This window comes from Rhinolophus sinicus, chromosome 17 (genome assembly GCF_057876585.1).
Source record: "Rhinolophus sinicus isolate RSI-liver-muscle chromosome 17, RSI-T2T, whole genome shotgun sequence".
Taxonomy (NCBI): Eukaryota; Metazoa; Chordata; class Mammalia; order Chiroptera; family Rhinolophidae; genus Rhinolophus; species Rhinolophus sinicus.
The window spans coordinates 159,810,648-159,834,040 of record NC_142517.1 but is presented as its reverse complement, the minus strand read 5'-3'; the positions used below and the strand labels follow the sequence as shown (position 1 = coordinate 159,834,040).

The 23,393-nt window shown below is 39.7% G+C and overlaps 1 protein-coding gene across 1 annotated transcript in view; it reads right to left on the bottom strand.

Moving 5' to 3' along the window:
• Positions 1-23,393, bottom strand: part of MYO3B (myosin IIIB) — a 387,431-nt gene that overhangs the window by 68,225 nt on the left and 295,813 nt on the right. The window contains exons 30-31 of the mRNA XM_088794000.1: positions 21,157-21,217; positions 20,137-20,236 (exon numbers count right to left, since the gene is read on the bottom strand). Of these exons, the coding sequence (XP_088650126.1) occupies positions 20,137-20,236; positions 21,157-21,217 (161 nt within the window). The remainder of the gene's footprint in view (positions 1-20,136; positions 20,237-21,156; positions 21,218-23,393) is intronic.

Here is a 23,393-nt window from a genome sequence, read left to right as displayed (position 1 = left end):
TTTGTTTCAGGTTTTTGTCTGTTTTGTTTTGTTTTTCCTCCTCCCATCCATGCTCACCACTATAGTTGGAAGGGAAAAATGGCAGACTGGGTGTTTAAAAATACCTTTGGATATTAAATGCCAACTTATCTACTAGGACATATATGTCAGTGACTTCATTTTCTTGTAGATGTTGTCCCTGGGCATCCAACCTTTCAAAGAAATAGTTGGCTTTGTCAGCTCTAGTATCACCGCCAGAATCCTGATACAGTAACTGCACCTGGAATCTAAGTATCTAAATATTTAAATCGATGGTCCATGGAATTTTCACAGCCTCCTTTTATGCCTTAACTCTGACATTCCAAGATGCAGCTGAAACCACTGTTGAAAGTCTCCCTGATCTCACTGACAAGCGAAGGCATTTTAGGGACCAAAGCCAGTACCTCTGCAAATGTGGGGAGGCAAACTGTGGAAAACAAACCTGGGAGCTGGATGTTTCAAAGAACTATGGTTCTCATCTCTCTTTAGAGCAAAAGAAGATTGAAACAAAGTTACACAACAGCTAAACCAATACCATCTGTGTGGAAACCATATTTTAAACACAAACAAAATCAAACGCTCAGTATTCCCTCACTCCTGAACGTTTGCTAGAACGTTTCTGAGTATTTATAGTTAGAGTCAGTGTGGTCAAGCAAAGGAGGCACAAAAGCTGGACGTGCGTTGCTTGGCCTCCCTGCCCTGGCCTGCTGCCCCACTCGGCCTCCCGTTATATCCACGCACACTGTGCATTCTATTTGGGAACATGCACCATACTTCTTCTGCCTCTCTTTATTTACCCATAATAAAACTTTACATGCTCCTTCTTCTGGAACTCAAGGATTTTACAGAGCATGTCTGGAAAGCAGGCTTTTCAGCCTCTGCCATGACATGACACACATAGAGAATGGTACTATTTGCATGGCACGACCAGGCCAACGGGTGCTCTGTTTGCCTAGTTCTGCCCTACCGCTTCAACATCGTGGCACAAACATAATCCACGACCTACCCAGGCATGGCACGCAGCACAACACTTGAAGTTCTACTGCAGAATGTATTTGTTTCTAGGAGGTGTTGTTACTGTTACTTCTTTAAAAAGTCACTACATTTTTATTTGAAAGCACGGGAAAATGTGCATGACTCTTCATCATTCCATTCATAAATCTTATCAAGTTTTTCACAGTTTGGGTCTGTGGTAAGACTACTTAAGACCCTACTTTCTGAACACTTGCAGTGACTTCTGTTTTCTATAATAAGCAATATGACAGTCATTTGTAACTCTTGTGTGTGTTATTTTGTTCCACTGGACTTTCTTCCTCAAGACCTCTGGGCATTATGAGAGGGGCCCCCGCTCAGCACATCTTCCAACCTCAGCCAGAGGCCCCAAACAAAGCACGCTCATCAGAAGCAAAGTTTAGTGATTTGTTCTTTGCTGTTCTGATTGGAGCTGCACCCTATTAACTTTCTTAGACATTTCACCATGTGACATTTTATATGAGCAAAGGAATGTTATACATTCAGGTCCAAAGAGAGTTTCAAACATTTCTATAAGTCACTGTCTTAGGCTCTCCCACAATCTTCACTACTATCACCTAAAATCGACAGGTAGGGGAGAAAATTTACATTCTCAGTTGAGCAACTTAAAGAAATTCACAAAGATTTCATTGAAATTCTTATTGATTTCATTAACACTCATCTAGCTATGATTTTGGTATTAGAATGACACTTTCAGTAGGATATATTATTGCAATTATAGTTCAAATAAATAATAATCAAGTTTATAACTAATCATGGAGTTTATAACTAAAGTCACTCTCTCTTCTTTCTCTATGGCATCATTTTATTTTTGCTCTTAGGAAACAGACACTGGAAAGACAAGAAGAGAACCTCCTCTTCATGACAATCAATCCAATAAATACCGTTCAAATTGTTGCACTGAAGGTTGCTTGCAAAAATTCAACAACCTGTTTCCCATATGCCACTGAGTTAAGTGTCTCATTTAAATATATGACAATATTAAAGGGTAGATGGTTGACGAACACCCGTGTTCAAGTTCCAAGGATCTGAGTCTGTGACTCAGGCATAGAATGCTACAGTGCATAACCAGTGTTACGGTCCTGCTCTCAAACCTGGACTCAATCATGCCGAGATATGAGGAACTCATACACTCTACTAATCTTACTGCCTTCCAGGAGGTACCAATGAGACAGCAGGACACTAATCAGAAACACTTGAACTTCAGAATTACACAGAGAAGATTTACTGACTGAGAATGAGACCCTCTTCAAAATGCCAAACCCATTCACACTTGGTGTATAATTTTTTTTTTTTTTAAATTGAGCTTTCTTTTTTTACCAGTACAATCTGATAACGCCATAGATTTCAATATTTTAATCAGTTTAGTGCAGATAACTGTAATAAATCAGGAAAAAAGTGCTGTTGAGGACATTAGAATTTTCTCACTGGCCACTCATAACTCCCTTCATAAGATGGGAGTTATAAATTCAGTTGCTGGGCTAAGCAGAACTTAGAAAAATGCAAGTGATAGAATTCTAGCTGTAATGCGTATTCAAAATAAAACTAAAAATATAAGCTTTTTAAACATATTGCCTACATAATTCACATGGTAAAATTCCCAGGCATTAAAATCAACAAAATCATCATGCCATAGCCATATTTTAAAACTCATTTTTTTCTTAGTCACCATGTTATGTATCTTAACTGCATTTTCTGTCCAAAGTCCTTCTTGGCAGTACTTCATCCTTTTCTTTGTAACATAAAAAATAAGTCTCTTAACCTTCAATTTCAGATGCTTTTTTACGTAAGCAATTTAAACATTCTGTGGGAACTGCTGAGAAAATAACTTTCAGAAGTCTCTAATTCAACATTTCTTCATCCAAGTGTATTTTAATGTGACAGGAAGACCAATAATGCAACTTGTCTTCACTGATTACTGTAGCCAAGTTCTTTTGCAACAAAGGTTCAGATATTTTCAGGTGTGTTACAGGAAAAGTGTTTGAGCAGAGGAAAAGATTTTAAAGCAAGCTACACCTCCCTTTCAGCAGGGCCTGAGACCATCTCTCCAGACCAGCCAAACTTATATAAAATTATAATGCTTATCAGTCAGATGACCCAGTTTAGTTTTCTCGCGTCCAAAGCATTGCACAGAGCTAAATAAACCACAGAGCAAGCTGATTCAGGCTACCTTGCCCTCTGCAGACTTTTCCAAGGCCCGCTTCTAATCTCTTTCTCCAGTCTTGCCTGGAGAGTGCATTCATGTTCATAAAGAATTTGATTGTACCAAAAAAAAAAAAAAAAAAAAAAGAAAAAAGAAAGAAGAGAAACACAGGAAGAAATCCCATCCCAGACAGTCTCCCACGCTCTAAATACACTGCTGTGCCCCATCTCCTAAGCTCTAGCCCCATGGCTATAACTGTTGAGCAGAAAAATTTATTTATATCATGCAGCTAAAATCAGGTTGTGAGATGCTTTTTGAAACAAAACTAATTTCCCCCAAGGAGGCTACCCATCTGAATTAACTTATCATTTGATAAACACTTATTAAGCACCGACTGTGTGCTGAATACTACGTTAAACACATCCCTGTTTCTCCTCATCCACCATCATTCTCAGAGTGACCAAGATTTAACACCAGTAAGTTCTTGTTATACTTCAGTACAACCTACCACAGAATCGTATATACGTCGCTTTCAATGTTCTTATCCAATTGTGCAATGAGAATACATTTATGGAGCAGGGATTGCTGGGCCAAGTGATGTATTGGCAGATTACCCTCCCAAGAGGTTGTGTGCCTTGCCACAAACAATGTTATGAATGCTCTTGTTTCTTAACAGCCCATGTATTATGGTGACAGGCAGCAGTGGAGTAGAGAGTGTAAATCCTACTACCGTGCTTCCCCCAAAATAAGACCTAGCTGGACCATCAGCTCTAATGCGTCTTTTGGAGCAAAAATTAATATAACACCTGGTCTTATTTTACTATAATATTAGACTGGGTCTATAATATAATATAATATAATATAATATAATATAATATAATATAATACTGGGTCTTATAATAATTTTTGCTCCAAAAGACGCATTAGAGCTGATGGTCTGGCTAGGTCTTATTTTTGGGGAAACAGGGTATTAATATAGGATGGTGGCTCCAATCATGTCAGTTGGATATTAAAAGAAAGGGAGACCTAGAATTGGAATACTTAGGCAAAACTGCAGCAGAACTTAGATTATTGTGATCATAAAACCAAATCTCCCACACTATCTTAAATGCTTTGCAAATATAATTTTTAATAGTTATATATTATTCCACAATATAGGTGTATCAAACATATTTAATTGTTCTCTTAAGTTTTTTAGACTTAAGAAAAGGCAGATTATGAGTGAAGTATTGGGATAAAGGCTCTGAGCATTTCTTAAAGGCTCTCAATATACAATGCACAATGTTTTTGCACAATTGTATGCTTTATACTTCCACCAGCATGGTAACAAAGTGTGTCTTTTCCATTTCTCCTACTTCTGGACTCTACCAGAAATAGCTTCATCTTGTTTGCACAATTTCCACAAGACACACTAGAGCATTTGCTTTGGAATCTTACAATCATCTCTTGCAAGTGAACCTCCTTTTGTCTGCAGGCTGTGATAGTCCGTGAAGAAGGATGTGAGGCTAAATCTCTGATTCATATGATTTGAAAATTCCCAAGTTCAGAAACCAGCATGAAACAATGCCCTGGGCATATGTACCTCAGATGATTAAATTCTATCTTGTGTAAACACTACTAATTGTGGACTCAGCATTCATTCTTCTCTGCTTTCTTCCCAACAGAACATTTATGTCATAGCAGGCACAATGTGATCATCTCAAATATATTTTCCAGCTTCTCCTGCAAATAAAGGAGGCCCATGAGATGTAAACAGAAGTCACTGGGTAGGGCTTCCAGGATAATCCTTTTTGCCCCTTTGCAAAGAATGGAGCCATGATGGCTGGAGCTCCAGCAGCTATCTTGGGACCATGAAAGAAAAGCCAAGAGAATTATAGAGACTTGGGTTTGCCTGACATTCTTGATCTTCTGAACCAATGCCAGAAACTGTCTATCTTCCTGGATTTCTGGTGACATGAAGAAAATAAACATTTATGTATTGAAGTCACTGTATTGCAGTGTCTGTTTATTGAAGCAGAGAAGAATTACTAACTGATGCACTATTCTAGAGAAGAATTTTTTTATCGTTGTGGGAGAGAGTATGAACTTTATATTAGGAGTTGAAGTTATATTTCATTTTTTTAAATGGTGAAGCATTCCTTCCTTCCAGATCTATTCCCCATCCATTTCTACCATGTTCTCTGCCCCAGAAGCTGACTTGTATGGACTACTCTGACTTCCCAAAAGTTTGGCCAATAGAGAATCCTAGCAGGAAATCAGAGGGAAGGAAGGGAGTGAAGAAAGAGAGGGCAAATAGTGTCTCTAATTGCCCAGCTCCCTTCCTGTGGTGTTGCCTGGTGTTGACTGTATCTTTGACTGAAAGTCATCTCTTTTCTCAAGATCCCTATACCTACATGGCTCTCTCCTTCTGGGTTCCCGATGCCAACCCCTTTCCTTGTCCCTTCAGGTCTATGTGGTTACAGCTCTATTCTCACTAGCTCCTAGGGAACTGTACTATACTATGGTTTCCTACAGCCTTCCCATAACCTTTACAAATAACCCCTTTATTAAACAATGCACAATGTACACTAATTTGAGTGTGCAATCTATTTATTGCTGGGATTCTGTCTGATTCATTCCTGGTCTTATACATATGCGTACCTATATATTTTCTAGGATTTGAAGAATGGTCACAGGCCCATAATTTCAGGTCTCCTGCCTTGTATCAAGGTAAAGAGTGTTAGCTTTAACAGGACAGGCAGGAGAACACTTTCAGGGGCGAATAGACTCAAAGGAAGTATGTAACATGTTAAAATGGAGATGACAATCAGTTTTGGAAAAAAATAGTTTCTTAAAGGCAGAGACTGCCGTCATTTTATGGATGGCAGGGAAGAGGACAAATATCCGTCCATGCACAAAGGGGAGAGACAGACAATGTGATGCACTTTTTTCTCAGTGCCTTCCCACAGTGTTAAATAGAAGCTGCTCCATGAAGTGGGGGTTCCGTGAATGGACTGAATAAGAGGATACAGTCTAGAGCAAAGAATGCGCAGCCCACAAGAGATGAGAAGAGCCTTGGTCCCCAGACAGCAGCCCAAGTTGAAAATCAGAAGACAGAGTGCAAGTGTGATGCTGTAAGCCGATCCACTCTGGGCATGGGTAAATATAGCAGTGACAGACAAACAGAACGAACACTTTGTAATTTGATCATTGGAGATTTGGAGTGGATCCTTGGATGTTCTGTCCGCCAGCCATACTCCAAACATTCAGACCATGTGTAATGAGTTTGCATGTGAACTGTCCTTTGGAGGGAATACAGTTAAGGACAGAAACCAGCCCGGAGCTCTTTCGCACTTATCGGATTTCTGCACAAATGCAGAGTTTGACATTTCAAGTTGGTGTGTGCCCACTGGGAGGGCGCAGCCATTGTGCCCTGGCACAAAACGTCTCCTTTGAAATTAGGATAGTGTGTAAACTCATCCCTTAAGAGCTTTGTAGCTCTCTTGCATTTGTTTCTTGGGCCTGTTTGAATTTGTGCTTTTAAATAGGCTGCTTAGAGAAAATACCTGGCACCAATTTAATGAAAAGAGGTATCATTAATTTCTTCCTCTAAAAAGGAAGGGTCCCTGTGGGAATACTGAGACTTCATGTATATTGGGTCAGACAAATGCAGCCTAGCGTCTGGGTAGACTGGCTGCTCTAACTGCTCACGCTCAGCAGCCAAACAGACCCTTTTGGGGAGCAGAGAAAGAAAATGGGGATCTGAGTCAGTGGGCGCTCGAAGTATCCCTTATACCATTTAGGTGGATTAATGAAACTTAATTCCCTCCCATTACACAAATTGTCAGACACAGAAAATACCAAGAAGTTAGGCCCACTCTTCTTAAACGCAGTAAGGTTCAAGGTGATAACGCTCTTGAGACGTGTGGTGACGTGGAGGAAAACCCAAGTGCAATTTATAGAAACCTTAGCATACTCCATAAAACTCGGCAATCTGAACAGAAGAAAGGAGGGAGTTGTTAACTTGGAAATTAGGTGCTTTGGGAAGTGATTCTCATTTGAGGAGTGAGAAATCGCAGCAGCAGCAGCTAAACATTTGTTAGATGCACACCACGTATCAGTCTCTATTCTCATGCATTGAGCCAATGTCCTGGAGTCTTATTTTTTAAGACTCCAGGTCTTAAAAAGTGTCGACAAGTGCCGACCCAGAGTTCCCTCAAAGTTACCAGTGTATTCTCTCCCTCTCTCTCTCTCTCTCTCTCTCTCTCTCTCTCTCTCTCTCTCTCTCTCTCTCTCTCACACACACACACACACACACACACACACACACACACACACACTTCTTAGGAACCTAAGAATGCATATCAGCAGGGAAGGTCAGTGTAATAAAAGGCTTACATACCAGCAAAGCACTGGAAAGATGGGCAAAATATGGGAATGGAAGAGTTTGGGGAGGTGGGTGGGCAGAGCTCAGGAAAGCTCTGGTCTAGGATAGAGCACAGTGGCTTGTCGGGGATCAGGAAGTTGCTGTGAACTGTTCCTCATTGGGAGAAAAACTGCAGACTCATTTAATAGCAATTTTGTTTTATCTTGAACTTCTCTCTCCTGCCATTACCCCCACTTCGTATTCATAGTTTTATAAGAAATGTATCTTTTTAAAATTACAAGCAATTTTAATCCAAACCCAACAGCAGTCCGACTTAAACAAAACACCTGCTCCTGTGCCAATAATCCCCTAGGCTTGGATTTATGTCCCTTATTTTGCCTTCTTGCCTTGAGCTTAATCAGGATAGAGCCGGTGAAATCCTAAACTCTGACCAATGAACAAACAATTAGAAAACTTGGGCATAATGTAACAGACTTCAGAGTAGAGCTACCTGGTCAGTCCCTTGAGGTTTCTATTTTCCCCTCTCCCTTTGTGGAGCAAGGAGGAAAATACAGGTAAGAAGCTAAGATGGCCATCCAAAAAGCCGCCAAGAATAGTCAGGCCCTGAGAGCTGGTCCAGAGGCATCGCTTCCTTGGTTTCTCCCTAGAACGCAGCTCTCGGGTAGGTTCTGACTCTGGGTTCACCAACTGGGAATCAGTTCTCTTATCTGTAAAGTGAGAAGGTTGAGCAAAAGGATCTCAACCAGATGCTCAGCGACAAAAGAATAGAGTCCTAAAATGGGCTATTGTATAGCAATAAAAATGAACACGTTAACCTTAAAAATATAATGTTAAGGACAAAAAGAAGAAGAAAAAGCCAGAAACCAAAGAATACATGCTGTGTGTTTCCAGTTATACAAAGCTGAGAAATGGGCAGAAGGAAACTATGACATTTGGGAGGCATGCTTATAGGTGGTTACCTCTAGGGAGGAGGAAGAGAGTCACAATCAAGAAAAGGTATGCAGAAGGCTTCTGAGGTTCTGGCAGGTTCTGCTTTGTGATCTCAGTTGTAGTTATAATAATTCATTACCCTGCCCATCTCTGTTTGAAACTTTTTATTTCCTGCAGGCATGTTACATTTCAAAAATTTAAAAATCTCTCTCATATGTGAGCTTTTCCTGGTGTGGAACAGGCAGAAGACTGGGAACACCTTTCTCTGCTCTTTGCCTGGCCAATTCCTGATCGCCCTTCGGTTCTCAGCTTTGGTGTAAGTCTCTCTGGCCCTTCTTTACTCCCATGAGACCACAAAGATATCCCTGCCGTAGCACAGCCCCGGTGCGCACTTTTATTAATATCCTGGTCAACGGAGATTTGATTTCAGATTGATTTGTCCATCTTCCCCTTGGAATGTAAACTTCACAAGGGCAAGCCTGGATCTTGCTCCCTTATATATCTCCAGGACCCAACACAGCACCTGCCACTTAGTAGTTGCTCAATAAACATTTGCTGAATTAATAAGTAATAAAGGTGCATTTCACTCTCTCCCAGGCATCGGTGAATTCAAACCAACACTCTCTCTCATTAAATACTGATTTTACTGGAAGCAGACAACCCCAGAGTTTTCCTAATCATCCTAAGAGTTAGTTCTAGTTACTTAAGGAGTCTAAGTGGCTAGGAAATAAGAGTTGAATAAAAATGAAAACTGGGAGAACAGTCTTACCATGGTTCTCCACACAATCATATAAGTACGTTCCCCCCTCCCCTATTTAATTTTAGAATATGTCTATCTTGGCTCCCTATGGCACTTAAAATTGGTTACACTTAATTTAGGGAACATACTCATCTCACGGTTCTCATGTGTTCAACTACCAAACAACTAATTACCTTGTTCCTCCCAGGCTGTTCTCACTTTCTTGGATAAGGAATGAGTACTAAGACAAGATAGGAGTCAGGTTTATTTAAAAACATTTTTCTCCCTGATTATATAAGTCAAAATTTCATTACTGCTCTATAAAAGACACTGTTAAGAGGATGAAAAGACAAGCACAGACTAGGAGAAATACTTGGAAAACACATAACTGGCAAAGGACTGGTATCTAAACTGTGCAAATGACTCTTAAACCCCCAAATCAGAAAACGGCTACAATTTTAAAATGGGCAAAAGATCTCAACAGACCCTTCAGCAAAGGAGATATACAGATGGTAAATAAGCATGTAAAAAGATATTCCACATTACACATCATCAGGGAAATGCAACAGTGTGATACAACCACACACCTATTAAAATGGCAAAAAAATCCAAAACACTGACACCACCAAATACTGGTGAGGATGGAGAGCAACAGGAACTGTCATTTGTTGCTGGTGGGAATGCAAAATGGTGCAGCCACTTTAAGGGACGGTTTGGCAGTTTCTTACACAACTAACCATACTTCTACCATGTAATCTAGCAATTTTTCTCCTTCGTATTAATCAAAGGAGTTGAAAACTTAGTGCACACAAAAACCTGCACAAAAATATTTATAGAAGCTTTGTTATAATTGTCAGAAAGTTGGAAGCAACCCAGATGCCCTTCAATAGGTGAATGGGTAAATACACTGTGGTACATCCATACAGTGGATTATTTTCAGTGATAAAAAGAAATGAGCTATTAGAGGAACCTTAAATGCTTGTTGATTGCTGACTGAAAGAAGGCAATCTGAAAAGGTTATATGCTGTCTGATTCCAGCTATATGATATTCTGGAAAAGGAAAACTGTGAAGATAGGAAAAAACAAAAAACAGTGGTTGCCAGGAGCTTAGGAGGAGGGCAGAAAGGAAGAAGGGATGAATAGGTGGAACACAGGGGATTTTTAGGCAAATGAAATTATCCTATTTGATACCGCAATGGTGGATACATGTCATTACATAGTTATCAAAACTCACAGACTGTATAACATAGTAAAAGGAACCCTAATGTGAATTATGAACTTTAGTGAATAATATATCAATATTGGCTCATTGTAACAAATGAGCCACATTAATGCAAGATATTAATAATATGAAAAACAGGGGCGACCGGATGGCTCAGCTGGTTAGAGTGTGAGCTCTCAACAACAAGGTTGCTGGTTCAATTCCCACATGGGATGGTGAGCTGTGCCCACTGTAACTAAAGATTGAAAACAGTGACTGGACTTGGAGCTGAGCTGCGCCCTCCACAACTAGATTGAAGGACAACGACTTGGAGCTGATGGGCCCTGGAGAAACACTCTTCCCCAATATTCCCCAATGAAATCTTTAAAAATAATAATAATAATATGAAAAACTCGGGGGCAGGGGAAGAAGTAATGGAGTATATATGGAAACTACTTTCTGCTCAAATTTTCTGAAAACCCAAAACTAATATAAAAAATCTATTAACTTAAAAAAAAAAATTAAAAGAAAGAAAGAAAGACCTCAAAAAATGTACTACTCCCAATCTTGGAAAACAAACAAAGGTAAAAAGAAGAAAAATCACTCTACTTCTACGATTATACAATTGTATGTTTCATTTTAAAGTTGAAAAGAACCCATTAAAATGAAACAAACTAGGCAGCTAAGGTTAACAGGGTAGTCTACGGAACGTGTGCTGTTTCAAATACATCAAGTAAGACAAGAATTTAAAAATAAAATTACTCTTGGCACATTTTACAGCCATGCCATCAACATTCAATTCTGGAAGCCAAGTACCCTCACTCGACTCCCCCCCTCCCCCCCACCTTGCGCTGTTTGGCAGCTGCACTCCTGATGTCCTGGGTGGATGCCAGAATCTAACTCGGCATTGAAAAAAGTGCATCCTGACCCAATGCACTCAGGAAAGCACCGGAAAAGTTCCTGCTGAACTTTCCTCATATGTTTGCAGTAACAATCTAAGCAGAAATGTTGTCTAAAAACTCTCCAACTTTGTAACATGTGCTTCCACAGGTTGAAGGAATGAGAACAGGCAGTCACAAGGCTTTCCCTGCAATTATGTGGCCTCAGGAATGATGGCTGACAAATGACCTGCATGGCTTCTAACTACCACCTCTCACAGCTGCAGCCACTTTTCTCTACAGCCTAAACAACTCCAACAGGGTCAGACTCTTGTGGCCTCAGTTGGCTGAGGAGTAGGTAGGGTGCACAGCTTCCCCTCTTCCTTATCATCCAGATCCCTACACCTCAGGGAAAATGGAGCACCACATAAATCTGTTCCTCTTGGTAGGTATCCTGCAAAGTTCCTTTAGGAGGCCACAATGTAGGACAGAGACCTCAGCTGGGGTAAACCGCTATGACTGCAATTGACGTCCCAAGCACTCTGTTCACATGCTCCAAAATTACAAAATGAAGCAAAACAAAACAAACAAACCCCCAAACCAGATCTAGTGAACATGAGAAAGGCCTTTTAAGCAAAATAGGAAAGGTGTATGATAAATAGGGCTATATTAGAAATTAAATTTGGGATTAGAAGAACTATAATGTCTCCTCTTTCTCCTTCTATCCCTCTGTCCTCATGTTCACAAGCTTCCAACTGTGCGTGCCTTATGCTGACCTTGCCGAAACTCTTTTGCAAAAAGCCAGGACACAAACATTATGGTAATGACATACATATTAGAGATATGTGCAAATATTCAGATCTGGTGGGGTTTAGAGCAATTTTGCTTTGTGGGAGGCTGGCAGAGGCAGTATAATTTATAAAATAAAAATATCCTTTAAAGGCAATAATTCCTAATAATTTTAGAAACTAAGACACTTTATATAAGTCTGAAATACTCCCCTCTTCCTCCTCGATAGCAAAGTTACAAGTACATGTAAATTAGTTCTTGACAACTTCCTGAGAATTTAATGAGACCACTTGAGATAAATATGGGCATTTATTGTGTTAACAAATCTGTTTTGGAAAATAACAGCTGCAAAGAGCAAGATATTGGAATTACATTAGTTTGTTAAGCATCTTATTTCACTTTCTGGCCTGTGGTTAACATATAGTAGGTGCTCAATAAGTGTTTGTTGCATGAATGAATAGAAAGCCATATATATAGTGTGTGTGTGTGTGTGTGTGTGTGTGTGTGTGTGTGTGTATACATATGTAAAGTCCAGTGTTTTTGATTCAGTGTAGTATAATAGATGTCTAGATCAGCGGTTCTCCACGTGCAGTCCCCAGACCAGCAGCATCGCGTTACTTGGGAAACTGATGAAAATGCAAATCCCCCTCTCCTCCACCCCACACAAACTTGGAAACTGTGGAATGGGCCCAGCAATGTGTTTTAACAAGCCCCCTGGGTGATTCTGATGCTCACTGAAGGTTGAGAACCACTGGATCTAAAAAGATCCTTTGACAAAGAGGTGTTTTTTCCACCTCCCATTCTAAAGGAAAGAATTCTATGCCTGTAATTACTTTACCATCTCACTGAGAAAAGTCCTGAGACTGAGGCTTTACCAATTTCACTGATGAGGGTTTATGGTGAATTCCACGGCATTCAGGCAAGAAGAAAAGCCGCCTCGGCCCAATGGGAGCTGACGAGAGGGGTTTTAGAGCCCCAGAGACTACCTGTATGGGAGGGCACAAGAGCAGGTTTGACGCCCTGTGTGTGCATTCCCTCACAGCATCGGGTGCGGGACAGAGAGGCCCAGTAGCCTTTCCTCTGTGTGAGGTTTGGTTTCCATGTGCTTTCCTGAAAGGGATTATGTTGCCTTTGAGGCTCCATTGTAGGAACATGCTCTCCCTGTCAAATGGGTGACATCTGAGTCCTTTATGATCACAGTCGTGGCTGTTTGGCAAGCTGCTTGCAACCCCTTCCAAACCCAGGCAGCCAGTGTGAGGCAATTCTGTAGTATGATTTAAGGTTTAGTCTTGCCTGATGTTGTGATCTAATTAAAAAAAATAGTTCCCCCCCAAATTGAGTTCAATTTCTAGTATTATAATAGGGTGGCTAACTTGTCCCGTTTGCCCGGAACTCTCCTGGTATTAGCACTGAAAGTCTCATGTCTTGGAAAACCATTCAGTTCTGAGAAAATTGAGATGTTTGGTCACCCTAAGGATTAAGAGTTCCAAAGATAAAATACAGCCCAAGTTTGCTTTCTGATAGTTGAACTGATGCCAAAATCAACAAAATTTAATGATGAGCAGTAAGAAAGGTAAAGGCAAATAAAGAAGTAGATGGCATTAGAGAAGCACTGGATGAAAGTGTGTGATTTGCTCAGCAGTCATGGGGTGGACAGGCCCTGAAATATCTGACACCCGATGCTCTCTGGAGGCTCTACCACTCCCTGACACGTTCATTGCCAACTGTGACCCCCTCAGGAAGCTGGTACAACACTGTTCACTCCTTGGCTCTCTAAAATGTACCATGATCCATCTTTAAGATGCGATGCAGTTAAAGTTACTCTTAGCAAGTGCAGTGATTTTTTTTTTTTACTTACAAAAAGAAATCTGAATAATTTATGCTACCTATAGATGAGAGGATACCCAAGGGCAGAACTGCCTCACTTAGGTGAGGTATCACCGAAAATCCAGGGCAGGCAATGGAGGTCCTTGAACAAGCAGGTCACAGTTACACTAAAGCTTATGTACTTTACACTAAGATAATAGAGGTAAAGCACCTAGAATGTGCCAAAAGTAGGTACCTACTCCTCGTGTGGCAGTTCCCATTCTTTTACTCATGGGGATTCCCTCAGATACCCTATTCATTTCCATTTTCTTTCAACTGCAGAGAAAACATTTAAAACCTATATTTTAGACAGAAACAAAGGAGAAAAAGAGAGAAGGGGAAGGAAAATATGCTACACAAAGTGAGCTTATTAATAAGAAATATAAGCTTTGTGTTAAGAGAGAAGAAAGTAGAAATAATCAGGCTCATTCACTAACAATCATAATCGCTGAGGGTCATTTAATTCAAGGGTAGGTGGTCCCATTTCCCAATGGTCTTCAAGGCCCTCTCTGCATCACAGCCCAGTGTGACCACTGTCATCAATGATTGAGTCCTGAGATCCTAACCACTGTGGTCCATATGCTTTGCATGAAAGAGAGTCGTAGGTTTTAGAAGGTTTCAGATGCCTGGAAAATGCAGCTCACACAGAATACGTCATTCATTGATGATGTCTATAGTCTATACTTAACCCAGTAGCTGGAGTAATCATTCTAAAATGTACCCAGGTCACATCACTCCTCTGCTGAAAATGCTCAGTGGCTCCCATTTCACTGAGTTTATCCCCTTACTACTCCAAATGCACACCTCGGATCAACAACATTGACACCACCTGGAAGCCCCTCAGTATTGCAGGATCTCAAGGGCCACCCAGACCTGCTGAATCAGAAGGACAGTCAGAAATAGTGACATGAATCACTGGCTCCTCACCTCCTACCACTCTCTTCCTTGTTTTTTTTTTTTTTCAGCTCCAATCACGTGGGCTTTCTTTCTATTCCTCCTGTATTCCAAGCATGCTGTCTCCTCAGAGCCTTTGCCATGGCTGTTCCCTCTGCCTGTAACGCTCTTCTAAATATCCACATGGCTAACTAGCTCACCACCTTCAAGCCTTCTCAATGAAGCCCATCCTGACCACCCTATTTAAAAGTAAACCGTCCCCCCACCCTGTCCTCTGAACTTCAACTACTCCTTAGCTGAATTTTTGCTGAATTTTCTCTCCCGTAACACTTCACTCTTCTAACATCCCATACAACTGACTTATGTATTATGCTTATTGTTTATTGTTGTCTCCCTCTGCTAGAACATAGCACTGTGAAGACAGGAATTTCTGACTGTTGTTTCCTAGTATACGTGTAGCACACATGCCCAGACTAGTGCTAGTGACATGTGGTCTCTAGACTGACTCCTCTTGCTGATCCCAACAAGATGAGAAAAGAAATTTAGAGTAATTTAATTTAGAAAAGTTTAGATCAATTTTATATTGATACAACACATAAATGTGTGATTATCCAGTAATTCATTTTTATTGTATTTCACAAAAGTATCAAATTGTACAAATTGGAAATTAAAACAGCCAACCCCAAACTGGTCTTTCAAAACAGTTTGAGAAGTACTGGCCCCGGACAGTTCTTGGCACTTAGTAAGTGTTAATAATTGTTTCTTGAATAAATAAATGAATAAATACATAGAAGAACAAATGCCTAAAGAACAAATTTTTGCACAGTAAAATCAGATCAGGTCTGTATATACAGAGGGTGCCAAAAAAAATGTATATACATTTTAAGAGAGGACCAAACTATTAAAATTGTAATATTCAATATATACTGATAACAAAAGATGAATACAAGTCACATTTGACTTCTGCAACTACAAGAGGTGCTCAAAGTGGTTACCATCAGCGTCCAGACACTTCTGATTACAGAGAACTACTGCTTGAGCAACGTTAACCAAAGAGTCCACTTGTATACAGTTTTTGGCACCCCCGGTATATCTGTCAGTCCAGTGAAATAATTCTACTGCTTGGATTAGTGGCAAAGTGATTTGTATTATGCACTTCCTGGGTATACTGTGCTTTTCTCTGCTATGTAAGGAATGAGTCAGGTGTAAACGAACCAATTAAGGATGCTTCTGAGACTCTCTAAGGCGCTGAGGACAGCGTTGTCAAAGCCCCACATTTACACACTTCTTTGCATGCCTGTTCTGAGCAGAGCTGGCCTCACTGAATAACCAGATTTATTCCCTGTCTCCCCAATCCTGGACCCCGACCAGATCCCTTTGTAGAACAATGAAGTTAGCACTCACGGCAAGTTAGAAGGCAAATTTGTTGGATGTTAAACTGAAAGCATTTTTCTAAAACTGAAAAGGTCACAACATTCTTTCATTCAGACTTCCACAGAAACATGGTTGAAATAATGGGTCATTTAAGGCAAAGAATTAAACACAAAGGTATAACGTGCTAAAATGTCTCTTACAGAATATACTCTTTTTCTGCAGCTGATCACCTTGAAAACATAAACAAAACAGGAAAACTTGTGTTCTTCAATCCATCTTTGTTGCTTTCTAAGGTCAAGGAAAATTTGATTTACATAATGCTTTTTACTGCCTAAACCTCTTCTCCTGCTCAAAACATCAGCAACTAAATGAAACAGCTTGAATCATTTTTACATGCTCCACTGGTATGCTATGTCTATTTGGGGGTGACTAACAAACATTTATATTGTTCCAGGATTATTGGAAATACACTTAAAACTTTTCTCTGACTCACGTAAGAATTTTATTTCATTCTTGCTTTCATTATATTTCATCATGTCTTTGGAGGCTCAAGAATTCAATTTAAGGACCTAGGCTTGGTTGTGAGGAGAGAATTCAGAACTGAAAATATATAATCCCAGAGAGTTTAAAAGTAGTAGATGAATGAAAATAACTATAATACAAGGCAGAATGTGATGACTATGATAAAAAAATAAAAGTCCACAGAGGAGGGGGCCATTGTGGACCCTTAAGAATGGAGAAGACTGTGAGAGTGAACAGGGAAGAAAGATAGGTGGGGCAGAGGGAGCCGCATGAAAAAAGTCACAGAAGAGAAAAAGAACACACCAGGCAGGCTTGAAGGATGGAGAATAGGGGATATTCTGAAGCACGGAATGAGGGAGAGAGATCAGTAGAAGACAGAGTTAGAAAGGAAGATTCGGACCAGAACAGAGACATGTGAATGTTATGCCAAACTTAGAGTTCTTAACACCAAAAACAAACAATCAAATTAAAAAATAGGCAGAGGAACTGAATAGACGTTTCTCTAAAGAAGACATGCAGATGGCCAATAGACGTGAAAAGATGCTCAACATCACTAATCATCAGAGAAATGCAAATTAAAACCATAACGTGATACCACCTCACACCTGTCAGAATGGCTATCATCAATAAATCAGCAAACAAGTGTTGGCGAGGATGCAGGGAAAAGGGGACCCTCGTGTACTGTTGATGGGATTGTAAATTGGTGCAACCACTATGGAAAACAGTATGGAGATTCCTCTAAAACTACCATATGACTCAGCAACCCCACCTCTGGGTATTTATACAAAGAAATGCAGAACACTTATTTGAAAAGGTATATACATCCATCCCTATGTTCACTGCAGCATTATTTACAATAGCCAAGATATGGAAGCAACCAAAATGTCCATCAACAGATGAATGGATAAAGAAGATACGGTACATACATACAATGGAATACTACTTGGCCATAAAAAAGATGAAACCTTGCATCTGCAACAACATGGATGGACCTAGAAGGTATTATGCTAAGTGAAATAAGTCAGACAGAGAAAGACAAATACCATATGATTTCATTTATACATGGAATCTAAAAAACAAAATAAATTAACAAATAATATATAAACAGACTCATAGATACAGAGAACAAACTGATGGTTGTCAGGTGGGAGGGGTGTTGGGGGATGAGTGAAAAGGGGGAAAGGATTAAGAAGTACAAACTGGTAGTTACAAAACAGTCATGGGGATATAAAATACAGCATAGGGAATATAATCAATAATATGGTAATAACAACGTATAGTGCCAGATGGCACTAGATTTATCAGGGGGACCACTTCATAAGTTATATAAATGTCTAACCACTATGTTGTACACCTTTAAACTAATATGATATTGAACGACAATGGTAATTGAAAAATGAAGAAGAAAAAAAGAAGCTTAGAGTTGATGCAAGGACAATGGGAAGCCATTGAAGAGCACAGAGCAAGAGGATGTGATGATCAAGGATTACTTTAGAAAAGCTCCTCAGGCATATGTGTGCGAGACGTTGAAGGAGGAAAAGAATGAAAGCAGGAAGACCACTAGAGTATAAGGAGAAGTGATGGTGATGGTGGCAAACCCTACAGAAAACCATTTGATTGGAAGGAAAGAACAATTATGACAGGAGAGCACATATGAGCCATTTATAGCAAGTCCGATGAGAAACATTAATAAGTTTGTCTTTCTGGGATACTTTCCTAAAGATTGGGAAAAATGATTGCAATCCAATAAGTCTCTTTAATAGCTGAAAATACAATATATTTTTACTCCCCCGAACTATCCCACCAAAACTTAATGCCTTATAATAAGTACTTTATTTCTTTACCTGTTATTCATACTTACACATATTGTTATACTTATAGATTAATTTTGCATCTACATAATATCAGTAACAAAAATTGCCACCCCATAGACACTATGCTACGCCCTTTACTTATACTAGCTCATTTAATGCCTAGTACAACCCGTCAGCTATGAATACTATTTCCCTCATTTTACATGTATAGGTACTAAGGGCAGGAGTTCTTACATAACTTTATTAACATTCACAGGACAGCAGAGATTTGAATCCATGCAGGTCTAAACCAAGAATCTGTGCCTTTGGCTTCTCAGATATACTTGAGATTTTTCTTTTCACATGTATTTTAAAGTTACATGTATTTTAAAGTAGAATGTCAAAAGAGAAACAAAGACAAGATGGGACAAATAGGAAACAAATAGCAAGACCACAGATTTAAACCAAAGCATATCAATAATCACATTAAATGTAAATGGTCTAAGTACCCCAATTAAAAAATAGACTGTCCATTTGGATCGAGAAAAATGCCAGCTAAATCCTTACATAATGGATTCCACTCCACCACACTGTATTTTCCCTCAATTTTCCTCTTTTTGCACTGCTGTTACCCCTACTTCCTCATGGCTATATACTCCTGAGCACCATCTGGCTGTGGGGAAAATATTCCCTTTGACAAGTTTATCATTTTCTGCATATCCATTTATAAGGCTCTGCCATAATACATTCATCTTCTCTCATCTTTCTCCAGAAATTTAAGTTCCATATGGACTGGAGGTCCTACCATATTTATTTTACATTTCCCACCTCATACAGTATTACTTTGCCACTGAAAAACAGGCTAAGAAGAAATTTGGAGAGACCCCAAAACTATTGCATATTTCAGAAAAAAAGATGAGGTCCACAAAGAGTATAATGTCGGTGTTTTAAGTTGGAAAGGTTTCTTTCTTTGGGCTGGTCTACATTGTCTAGTATCTTCTTGTTCATAAATATTTGTTATGATCATCCTATTTCACCTTCCAGAAGTACTGATTATAGCCATAATAAGCCCCCAAACTGACTTTTATCATATTCTGCAGCAAAGAATTTAGCAAAGGGGCCAGAAATAATTATTTTTCAAAAGGGTGCGGGAAGATGTTTATATTCTTGCTGAAAGAATGGCTATGTTGCCAAAAGGGCAGAACTACTCACTCCGTCCATATTCTTTACCAAGCCCTAGATTTTGACCCTGAATAATCTGCTCCACTGAAAGCTGGTCTTTCCTTTAACAAGATGTAGTTTTAAGCAGTTTCCTAATTTGAGGCTCTTACAAGTAAAGGGGAAAAATATGGCCTCTGATATTCATTTTCTTCCCTCAGAAAAGTAAACATAAGTGACATGGGTCGGTGGTAAACTGCTGCCTTTAATAGTCCAGCCTTTATAGCTTTCCAAGCCTGAACTTTGTGCTAACACTAGGTCACGTTACTATCTGAGTCCTGCCTTCTAGACAGCCCTGCCCAAATACCTCATTAAAAAGTACACAAGCATGTAAATAGTAGAAGCAGCATGCAATTCAAAATGTTCTTCTTACCAGGTTTTCCAGGGGCTGCTCTTGAGGGACTCAGTCCTGGACGACCTGGAGCAGCCTGGCATGTCCGAGAAGACAGCAGATCCGTCCCAGGAACTGAGTGCTTCAGAAAGACCCCCAGGAAGAGAAACATTATTTGTATCCACTGATAAAGCAGCCTTAAGGACATGGCTTCCATTTAACTAAGAGACCCCTGACCCCAATCGCATGGGGAAGAAGCTAAGTATATTGGGGTCTTGTTGTAAGTTGCCCCTGTCTTGCATTAAAATTGAGTTGGGAGCAATTAGTAGCAAAGTCTTGACACCTTTCACGTCATTTTTTTATTTCTTCCTCTGAACAGGTCAACCTAGCTAGCCCACTCTTACATTAATTACAGTCTAGAATATAAAAACAGCGATGTACTGATTTTCTTCTTAATTTTTATCCCTAAGAAAGAAAAAAGAAAACCTATAGGAAGGTATTAATCTACTTAACATTTCTAAGTACATCATCCAAAGGATTTTGTTTTTTTAATCTTACATATGCTCAGCAGAGTTACTGGCAAAAACTGTACATTTTCTTCATTTCATCCTTTCAACATCAAATAGTAGGCAGCAAAAATTGGATCAGACTTCAAAGCCTGCTGTGGGCTCCAAGTCACAGAGAGACGCCTCCATTTCACATATTGAATTTGAGCAGGATATCAAAGTGCTACCAAAGAACCTCGGGTCCTTGCTCAAAAAGAGGCTCTAACATCTGTAGAGAGTGGAGTGCACAGACAAATCACCTCAGGGAGCAGCTAGCATTTATTCTCAGCAGCAAATTTCCAGCCTTTTGATTCTCTCTTCGTTCTACCTCCCTGTCTCTCTGCTGAACCAAGTTCTTTAGCAAGCTGGGCTTTTGTCTCAAAGGCTTCAAAATATCACTAACGGTTTCATGTTTGGATGGCTGGACCAAGCAACCACAGACAGACTTCACGCCCATGGACTTGGACGAGTCTGCAACAAGGATACACAGTTACTTCAAAATAAGATATCCAGCTACCTTGTTTGGATAGCCCGCGAAGACATCGCACACTTTTGGAGAACTCTGGGCTTGTGAATACCTAAAAATAAAAATAATAATTTTTAAAAGGATTGAAAATGATAATTAAAAATCTTAAAGAGGGTTGTTTTCCTCCAAAGATGTATCAGACACACGCTAATTAAGCTCCCATTGTTTCCCATTCCGGTTCTTGGTTAAAAAGACATGGTCATCTTATGGAAATACATCCTACTAGGCATTGCTTCAACATCCACAGTCAGCCTGAGATCCTAAGACCCAAGAAGCTGTCCTTTTTGAAGTTGTGTGATCTAAGTTGGTTTACTATTGGGCTCTCACAAACTTGACCGAGAAGCCAACCAAGCTGTTGCTAAGGCCGCACTTCCCACCCAGCACATTAATCACATTGTTTGTTAAATAATTCAAAATAGAATCTGTTGTCAAATAAATCTGCTGCGTTGTATACAGTTTAAGAGGTTTTCCTTACTATAGGAATGAGATTTTATAATCATAATATGCATGTATGGAGTTTTAAAGTAGGGTGCGGGGAGGATGCAAGGTTTCCTAAAGGAATTTGACGAAGACACTTAAAAAAGTGATAATCTACTAACACCTATTAAAATATTAATGTTTCATGGAGCAAAATTTGGAAAAATCAACTGTGCTGCACCCTCAATTTCCTGTAATTGGAACACATTGTATCAAAGTGTGATAACTATAACACACTGTTAAAATAGGAACCAGCTTTTATAATCCCTTTCATATGGAACTCAGCAGAATGGAAAGCTGATTAGGGGAAGGGAAATCTGGGATCTAACTCTGGCCTCAGACTCTCTCATATTTCTCTCTCTCTCTTTCACACACACACAACAAAAAAACAAACAAAACATATAACTAATTTCTACAGTATTCTGGGTTCTAGTTTTCCTCATCTGTTAAGTGATGGGATTGACATAAATTATTCCTTGGGTTTCTTTTAGTTCTACATTGATAATCTTTTTCTTTATTTAAACTTAGAAATGCTTAGTTTAATGCTTACTGAATTTTCTGTGACTAGTTCATAGATATTACTTTCAAAATGCATCTATTTATTGATTATAGCAATATACCCATTTTTATAATGTCACATCAGCACCTGGGTGAGGGGACTATAATGATATACTTATTTGTGTGCATATTTATCCTATGTCTCCCACTATGAAATGTAAGCTCTATGAAGGCAGGGACTAGATCTGCTTTATTCTATATTCTCTATTAGCACCTAAGCCAATGTCTGCTACATTGTAAGTGGCTCAATAAACATTAGACAAGTTGAATGAATACAAGAATGACTAGTGCACCCCCAAAATATGGGCCATGATAATCAGTTAGAATTCCCTTAACATTAAAATTAATCAGCATTTATATAGCACTTCATATTTTTAAAAATGCTTTTATATATCTGATGTGAGTTTTACGAACATTTGAGCTCCGTGCTTTAATTGTCTCTATTATATAGATGAAGGCCAGAGAGGGGAAGGTATCTGCCCAGGGGTCAGGGAGAATACCAGGTAGAGCTAAGACACTGACCCCTGTGTTTCTGACTCCAAATCCTGTGCCCTTCCTCTGAACCATTATATCCTCTGTGCCCTTTTGTCTCTGTGCATCAGCCCCTGGGACTCATTCCTGTTAGCCTAGGTATGTACCAGCAGGCTGCGGGACTCATATAGGACGGGGGACTCTGTGATCCTCTAGAAGTCCTGGTAAGCTTTGGAGAAAAACCTAAGGAAGAGAGTTTGCCTGCTGAATTACCACGGAGTCTCCAATTTCTGTCTTTCCTGACCCAACTAAGAAATTTACCTCTTAGGAATTCTTCTAGCATGCTTGGCTTTTTAGGATCCCAAGGCCAATGGCAGGCTCCTTTCAACTCTCTGTGGTGGGGCAGCTCATCGGTCTGACTCCCTCCTCATTCAAGCCTTTGGAAGAATCTAAGCAGCTCAGTGTAACATTTCTATGTGTTGAAAAGGTGGAGGAGTGGTGGGTAGTGTCCACGGGCAAATAGATGAGAAAACAGTTGATTAAGCGAAGTTAAGCAGGTTTCTTTCCTGAGAGGCTTTTCAGAACTTTCAACTTAATAATATGTACAGTGAAACCCCAGAAGAGGAAAAAAATGGGCAGCATTTCCCAGATGCTATTTTAACAATGGAACCCTTCTCCCATGGAGCGTGTCGGGAGTCTTTTGGTTCTTATAACACCATTTA